Source organism: Arachis duranensis, chromosome 10 (genome assembly GCF_000817695.3).
Source record: "Arachis duranensis cultivar V14167 chromosome 10, aradu.V14167.gnm2.J7QH, whole genome shotgun sequence".
Taxonomy (NCBI): domain Eukaryota; kingdom Viridiplantae; phylum Streptophyta; class Magnoliopsida; order Fabales; family Fabaceae; genus Arachis; species Arachis duranensis.
Genome location: NC_029781.3, coordinates 97242536 through 97251513, shown reverse-complemented (window position 1 = coordinate 97251513; position 8978 = coordinate 97242536). Strand labels below are relative to the sequence as shown.

General features: G+C 29.5%; 1 protein-coding gene across 2 annotated transcripts; it reads right to left on the bottom strand.

The window, feature by feature from the left end:
* Window positions 1-956: 956 nt before the first annotated feature.
* On the bottom strand, window positions 957-7967 carry LOC107471203 (plant cysteine oxidase 2). 2 transcript variants are annotated; one of them, XM_016090648.3, is made up of 5 exons: window positions 7359-7967; window positions 5674-5792; window positions 5406-5568; window positions 2192-2410; window positions 957-1461 (listed from the first exon to the last, which is right to left on the bottom strand). In XM_016090648.3, the coding sequence occupies exons 1-5, from the start codon at window positions 7585-7587 to the stop codon at window positions 1337-1339; spliced, it is 855 nt and encodes a 284-aa protein (XP_015946134.1). In that variant the 5' UTR covers window positions 7588-7967; the 3' UTR covers window positions 957-1336. The 2 variants fall into 2 exon arrangements, with proteins under 2 accessions (XP_015946134.1, XP_015946133.1); XM_016090647.3 differs by having other exon boundaries at window positions 957-1464; window positions 7359-7965.
* Between the last annotated feature and the right edge of the window lie 1011 nt (window positions 7968-8978).

Sequence of the window (8978 nt, the reverse complement as noted above, 5' to 3'; positions counted from 1 at the left end):
TGATACTTAAGAATCGATAAACGATTTTTAACTTTACGTGAAGACAATTATATGAGTTTTTACCGTAATATATATAAAATACATGACAGTCCGCTAACGAATCAACTAGAATAAAACCAACTCTAATTAACTAGTTAAAAAACAAGTCTATTACAAAACAAAATAAAAAATATTCTTATTATCCTAATTTTTTAAATTTTAAAATAAAATAATTAACTTAATTGCCTTATAGTATAATTAATTTCTTAGACTTTTTCAATATACAATAATTAATTTGATAGTTAATTCTTTATACCACGTAACATTCTTATACAATTCACTGTAACACCCTTATCCACCCTATTTTGGTAACTTAAAAACCTGGTTAATGTTTTTACCATAAAAACCTGGTTAATGTTATTTTAATATTTATACTATTAAAAAAATTTAGATATTCTAAAAATATTGATATTTAGTGATTTTAGTCATTCATTATAACCATAAACATATATATATTAAAATTAATAGTTAAAATCACAGAAAATTGATACTCTAAAGACATTTAAAATTTTTCTAATATTATTAAGTAGGCAATTTTATAAAAATATCATTATATAAAAATAATATTATTATTTAATTAAATTATTATTTAATAACTTTTAACTATTAACTTCACGTATTAAAACAACTATCGTTCGAGGACATATTCATAGAAATAACCACCAATTAATTATGTATATACGTAACAAGAGCAAAATTCAACTTTGCCATTCTGCCAACAGAAAAATCAGAGAGAGAAAGAGAGAGAGATATTTATTACTACCAGCATCTGAGACAATATATATATGTCAATTATACCATCATAAGAGAAGCTAATTTTACTAAATGAAATATATCAACTCACTATTTGTAGCTCTCGAAAGTAACTAAATTGTGATGAATGAAATAACCACGAAAACCTACAAAAGAGGCTAAAATTTCAGACTAACTCAAATTGCATTGCACCTTCCCCTTTATCCTTTTCTGTTCCATGGTATGTACACTAGAAAAAAACTATTATATATGACTGACAAATGCAGCCCCTAATCAACAAGTGCTCATATTGTTCCATAATAATTATGAAGGAAAAAGAAAACTAAAAAAGTGAAAAACAACATAGAAGGTGATCAAGTTTTTTCTCTATTGGTGGACACAAATCCTCCAAGGTTGGTATATAGAAATAAAGTTGCTTTTTTCTCGTGTGTGTCCATATTTGAAGCATCTGCAGCATTTTTTTTTTCTTTTTGATCATCACAGGAAGTCAGGAATATTGGAAGAGGTTGTTGGGTGGTTGCATTTGGGGGGACAGAATGAGATATTACCCTTCCACAATCTTTGGGCCATTATACATTTTGCCAACTACTTCTAAGTCTTCAAGTTTGTCATCCCTCTCTTGTAGCCATTCATAAGCACATCTTTCCTCTTCAGGAATGGATAATCCTTCTACTGAAAACAGAAAAACAAATCCAAAAATGGTTCAATAAAGAAATAATCAATACTTGTCAAATAGACCTTTTGTATTTCTCTTTGGAGGACCTCTTCACTTTCTAATTTTTAATTTCTGTTGTCATCTCTAGTATTTTTTATTCGGAGAATATTATAAGTTTCCAAAAAAAAAATCAATCATATTCTAACCATGATTCTTGTATATAATTTTATTTAATTTTTTTATTCCTTTTATACAATTATCAGAATAGAAAACATTTAAACAAAAACCAATTAGACCCTTGTTTTCTATTTTCACTCTTTCTGTCTCAAAATTCAGACTACAAAAGAAAACATACAGAATTCTGAGATTAGCTGTTCTAGCAAAACTTAAGGTTGTATGGTTTGGAGCAAAATCCAATCAAAAGTTGATAGTATTTTCATTAATTGTGGTACAAATTAAGGGCATCATGAATTGTTTCAAGTCTAAATAAAGTTGAGTAAATAAGGCTGCGTTTGGAAAGAAGACTTTGACCGAGAGACAGAAATTGGGAGACAACTAAATTAAGCCTCTGTATTGTTTTTGATAAAAAATGTATTGGATTGGATTACGTCTAAGTATCATATTTGGTTTGAGATAAATATGAAATTGAAGAGTAAATTTGGAAGAGTTTGGATTCTTTGTTTCTTTATTCTTTTTTTTTTTCCCAAATTTAAAAATTGCAAGTTGCAAGTAAGATAGATATACCTTCAAAAATGGAAAAAGGATAATTATGGTAGTAAGTGCAGTGCCTGCCATCAGGATCAGAATAAGGAGGACCAAGCACATCTAGAACTGCGCAAGCTGTCACTGCTGTGAAGCAATGCATGTTTCCTCCATCTGCTGGGTACAGAATGGAAGGGTTGCATGGTGCTATGAAATCGGCGTCTACCTTCACTTTAGCCAACCGCATCTCGCTACCTCCATCTGCTTAAATTACTTAATTAGTACTCTTACACGTATACCTAAATCGCTTATTTTTTCTTTGTGGATAAGGGAACATGTGAAAAAAAAGATTCCTGGAAAATTGACCAACATCTTAGCCCTTGTTCTTCTCAATGATGTACCTTGTTTTTCTTTCTTTACACATTTTTCCACATTTAACAAGACAAGTTTTTGATAAAAGTACATATTTAATTTAGATAAAAAAAAGTTTAATTATGTTGCAGTAGAAAAGATTGCTTAAACAAGTTTTTGATCCCTATAACAACTTCGGCTTTTGGTTTTAGTCTAGTAAAGTTTTAAAAAAATAATAATTTGAATTCCAGTCGTTTGTTTGTTGTACTGACGTAGCAAATTAAATGCTGATGTAAATTAAATGCTGATGTGTTATATATCTTACTACATCCATCATTTAACATTTCATATTAGTATTTATCGGAACAAACTAACAATAAGTAAAACCAAACTTTACAAATTTTACTTAACCAAAATGAAAAGAAAAAATTTTCAAGAACCAAAACCAAAAAACAGGTTTTATAAGAACCAAAAACTTATTTAGGCCAAAAGAATTTGATTGTTCTGCTATAAAATATTTTATTATTTTAATAGTTAATTTTTTTATTGAAAAAATGTACAAAACAACAAGTACACAAATATGTAATGGCTGAATTTTTGTATTTATGGAGTATTTTTGTTCATCCTTCTCTATTCCAAATTAATTATCCTTTTTATTCTTGATTTTAATCTTTTTAAGCACACTGGAAAAATTAATATATCCACTTATCCAGACACATCAATCAAAGTGAGCATCAATTTGAAACGGAGAAGTAAAAACTGATACTCAGGAAAATGTTTATATTATTATATGACTTAACACAAACTTCATAATGGGGGATTTTTGAAACTATGGAAAACTGTCTTTGTCCAACAATTAATATGCAAGTTTTAATGGCATTCATTGTTATGTTCCCCCCATTATAGCACCTAAAGCATAAACATGTTAGCCAGCTTAACCTTTCAATAATATCTTGAGTAAAGTACCAACCCGATCCAGGTCCTTTTTTCGAATGACAACGCAGCTCCTGTCATTGATCTCCATGAGACAACACAACCCTTTTGTCCAAGCCACCGTCATCTGTTAACGGAAGTTGCTGACATGTTATGTTAACATGTTGAATTGGACGTTAAGTGCCAACATAGAACGGACAGGGACTTATTTGTTCTTAAACCCAAACTGGTCAGGGACTTATTTGTCCATACTCATTCAAACAAAACGACGTTGTTTTGACATCAAATTGGTCAGAGATTATTTGTCAAAGACCTACTTGTCCTAAAAAAATATACAATATTTTTTAAAATTAAAATTTTATTGTTATACAATTAATAAATTAGTAATATAATTTAAAAAATAGCCTTGTAATATATTACTATTATTATCAAAATATATTTAGAATTTAGAGTCTCTTGTACTCTTTTGTAATAGTTACATAATAATAATCAAGTATAATATACAAAAATACAAATTACACATTAAAATAAGTTAAACTACACAGATAGTATTTTTGAATAAATAATTAATACATTATTAGACATTAAACAAGTGCATTGTTAATGTTCAAAACACAATAATTTTTTTGGGTTTAGCTAACATAAGGGCACATGATAAGATTACTAGTAATTGGAAGTTTTTAAATATTTTCTTGTAATAAATATAAAACAACTGTACTGAAAATTTAAACTTTTTATATTTTCAATAAAGACTTTCTTAATTTGTAATCTTAACATGTTCTCTTAGAGTACAAAATAGTTAAACCTTAATTCTTTTTCTATTTTTTATGTGAAAACATTCAAACCTACTCAAAAGAACTGCCAAAATTACAAGATAAGGAGCCATTAAGAGTAACATCAAGTCAACAACATTGACTAGTACATGTTGTAAAAAAGTTGGTCAATTATTAACAATATTATAATGTTTATGTATATAAATTTACATATATTTTAATCTAAATAATTATATATAGTTATACATAGAAATAAGTCTTGAAGTTCATCATAAATCATGGCTTCTTAATTATTAGTTATATATGTCACATATGTCAAATAATGGGTTCACTAGTTTCTACTTTATTACATAAATTATATCTAGATCATAATACTAATAATATATCACAGGATTATTATTTATTAGAAATTATATTACTAATTTATTAATTGTATTTCAATTTTTTTTGTGTTTAAAAAATTACACTGAATTATTTACTTAGTGCCATAATAAATAACATTTTTAAATTTAAATAATTTATTAATTAGCTTATATTTATTATACCATATATTCAAGAATTTATTGAAAAAAATATTAATATAATGAATACTATAACAATAAAAAATGAATTTCGGAAAAAAAATATCGTATCAATTTTTCTAGGACAAATAAGTTCCTAACAAATAGACCCCTGATCAATTTTATGTCAAAACGACGTCGTTTTGTTTGAATGGATATAGACAAATAAGTCCCTGGCCAATTTGGATTTATGGACAAATAGGTCCCTATCCATTCCATGTTGAAACTTAATGTCCAACTTAGTATGTTAACGTGACATGTCAGTGACTTCCGTTAACAAAGGACTATGATACCAACAAAGGACTATGATATCGATAGAAGGGCAGTGTTGCCTCATGGAGATCAAGGACAAGAACCAAAGTGGATCGGTGTTTTGGTTAGGGATCACGTTGTCATTCGAAGAAAAGGATAGGGGGTCAGGTTGGTACTTTACCCATATCTTTTCTATCTCATGACTATTCTAAATTTAAACTATTTTGCTCCTCTATCCAGAACGCATGAAATGGACAAACATGAATAAGAAAAAGTAAATACTTTCCTCTGATTTCTTTATGTTATTGTCACGATAATCGACCATGTTCAAACAGAGGGAGCAATACATTAGAAAAGAATAAGATTGTAGAAGAGGAATATACTCACTTTCTGGAGGTTTGAAGGTGGTGGGGGTTTCAGGAGGAAAGTCAACAACCCAATCATATGATTTAATGTGCATAGTTCCGAACAGAATCTTGCTCAGAACCGTCATTCCGGGGTGGTTATGCAGAGGAATAACCCCAGATGGTGGCAAACAAAATATTCCAATCTGTAACAAACAAACATAACAATGTTACCACTATCAACAAAACAGTTATACATATGCATGATGAAATCAAAGCAGCAAAGGGATAAATACAAAGTGCACAAGTACCGAGAATTTTTCGCATTCATAGATGTGAAGGTATGTGATCCTTGGCCTTCTTTGAGATCCGTTTGTATGGAAATACGGCATGTCGGGTTTCAAGCCCACATCTTCTGGTTTTATTTTGTCTGCAAGAACACACAAAGAGATGCAACAGTTGCATGAGAATGTGTTTTGCATGGCACACTCACCAAAAAAACTAAGGTAAGAAAACAATTAAGCTAATGACAACTGTAAACAACCATCGATTAAAATAATTCATGGCATTACTTTGGTCCACCAATAGGAGTGTGCATTCCAAAAGAAACAAAGCACAAATATCATTATATAGTAGACAAATAACATTGTTGGTCATAATACTATCTCCAAATTCAAACCATGGGACACATACAAAACTAGCAAAAAAGCTATATACCCTTGTGCTTAATTAACAACTCTCAACTAAACAATTCATAAGTCTTTTGTATTAAAGTCTTCAGCAACTTGCCAATATCTTTTACCCCCCTAATCATTGAAGTCATCACCATAAAAAAAATATTTTTAACAAAAGCATCTCGCTATATCTATCAATTCAAAGCCCACAGATTGAAGATTTCCCACAGAAATTGTACGGATTTCAAAGAGCCTCAAATTAATGAACGTCTAAACATCACATCATACTCCATGCCAACATGCACTCTGCTACCTTCAAATTCTGATGCGGCTCCCACTCCAACACTCACAAACTCTTAATTTTTACCCTAGGTCCAATTTTAGATTTTCAAATATTACTAATTTGCATACAAAGATTATTATTCATACAAGAAGAGAAGAGAGAAGCAAAGCAAGGGTAAGGGTGTCAATTTTACTTTCAAGACAATATTTGATTAAGCATGGCACACTATACTACTACGCTATATGTAAAAGATGATGGATGTCTCATTCACAATAATATAACATGGGCTTGACACATCACATTGTATGAACCGAAAACTTCAATGTCTCTCTCTCTCTCGTGGGGAACAACAAGCACATGATAAAAATGCATTTTTTTAAATTAGAAAGCCAAAAACCTTGGAACATACACATATATTTAGACATAATATAATATACATGCATGCTAACACACAACAACAACAAATTTAGCATATAAATGAGGATAATTGATGGAGTTTTTTTTTTTTTGTGCGAAATTCGGAACTCAACAGCCAACACCAATAATTTATAATAATTAAAAAACATATTATTTAATTACACCGAGACTTAAGTTCAATTTTTCTAAAAATAAAAAATAAAAATAGAAAGCATCTGGTGTTGGATTGATAATTCCAATGAAAATGGAATAGGCCGAACCCAATTCACACGTATCTCACCAGACTTGCAAAAAATTATTTATGCACTTTTGGGGATGACAGCATAATTAAACACCCCAAACTAATTTCAAGAATATATAATATAATATTATATTATATGATATATGATATAATATAATAATAAAACCATATATCAAACCTTAGGAATTAAAATATTCACAACAAATAAATTCAATTCTCTTATCAGATCATCGAGGTATTTACAACCTAGCAACGGATTAGTCATCGGAATCACGAACCTAAAATAATTCATAACTTACACTCAATTTGAACTTAATTGTAACATTCTGAGTTGAAGTCATTTCAATAATTATCGAAAATAACAAATAAAAAAAATTGTACCAAGAACAGATTGGAGATTCTGAATATCTTGTGGCGGAGGAACAACGGCGGGTGCGGCGGAGACAAAGACATCTTTGCAAGTTTCGAAGAGAGTCTGAACCGGCGGCACCGGCGCCTTCTTGTGGCGCCGCCGGTTCTTCTTCGACTTGCTGCTGTTGGTAATGGTTTCCTTCGGCAATTCACAGAAGTCTCTTCCCTTTCTATCCGCCAAGGTTCTCTCTATCCCCATTCAATTCACCAAAATGCAACACCAATCATGCATCAGGAAACCGAAACCCTCAATTAGCAGAGAAAACAGACGGTTATAATAATAATAACAAGAAGATATTTTCGTCTTTGCAGTTTCAGATATTTTCGGCGAGGCTGATGGATGATGTGGAAATTTGAGATGTGACGGTGGTGTACGCGATGAAGAAGAAGAAGAGGAGATTAGTATCCTGGTTGGTGAGGGTTTTTCTTTTTTTCTTATATTTTTTTCTGCTTTTTTGGGGTGCAGATTGGTGTTGGTGTTTTGATATAAAAGAGGGAGCAGTGGGAGTAGTAGCTGAGAGAGAGAGATAGAGAGAGAGAGAGTTGGTTTTTTGGTGTGAGAAGAGAAAACCAGGGGCCATGCTAGCTATTCCAGTGGGCTGTTTCAACAGCGGGTTTTTATTTTAATCTTGGTTTCACATTAATTAATTCATTTAGTAGTCTACTATTGTTTATTATTTTATTATTAATTATTACGATTTTTAATATTTTATTTAATTAGTTTTTTATACTGTTTGCTACTAATATGTAAAATAGTCATTAACACGAGATTTGATATTATTTAACATTGTAATAGCTACTAAAGTATTAAAAATATAAATTTAGTTAATTTGTGTCCTAGAATATATAGTAAAAATATAATAATAAAAGATTTCAAAATTTTAATATATTTAATATATTAAAAATATAAAAAATAACTTTTTAATAATTTTTAATTAAAATCTTTTTTGGGTATTTTTAAAATATATTTTTAAAACATAGTAAAACCCTAAAATCATAAATAAGAGACCTAAAAAAAATTATCCTATAAATGCTAAAATTTTGTGTGACGAGAGTCAAAGGCTTTCTATTCAAGTCATTTATCACAATCATGGCGACTACCTAGAGTTAATCCTATTTTATCACATTGGGAGAAAGTCAAATAGGCATAGTCAGTCTTAATTCATAGGTCTTATCGTTAATGAAAACAAGATTAATTAAAATCTCTAAATTATCAACCAATTTGGACATTAACAACTCAATGTCACCTAAATCCTCAGTTTCAAGCTAAGAGTGCTAACATTTTACTCTAAAACTACACCAAGTTTTTGTCAAACACTTGGTGTGTATAAAAGAAAAGTATAATAAATTGTAATAATAATAAAATTTAAAATTACCAAATGCGAGAAAATAATAACAATAACTCAAACAAGCAAAAAAATATAAAAAAAATCAAATTGCATTAAAAAGAAATAACATTAACAAGAGAGTTCATAAATTAAAATTAATCAAAATTAGAGAAACTAACAAGCAATACTAGAAAATTTTAGACAATAAAAACAAGGAAATATAAGCAAATCTATCCTAAAACAATAATGGAAACCTAAACTA

Excerpts from the sequence above, each read along its gene's own strand:
- LOC107471203 (XM_016090647.3), bottom strand. The coding sequence starts at position 7,587 with ATGGGGATAGAGAGAACCTTGGCGGATAGAAAGGGAAGAGACTTCTGT. Across the intron at positions 5,569-5,673 it reads ATGAATGCGAAAAATTCTCG|ATTGGAATATTTTGTTTGCC; the intron begins GTACTTGTGCAC and ends TGTTTGTTACAG. Across the intron at positions 1,465-2,191 it reads TCCTTTTTCCATTTTTGAAG|TAGAAGGATTATCCATTCCT; the intron begins GTATATCTATCT and ends TTCTGTTTTCAG.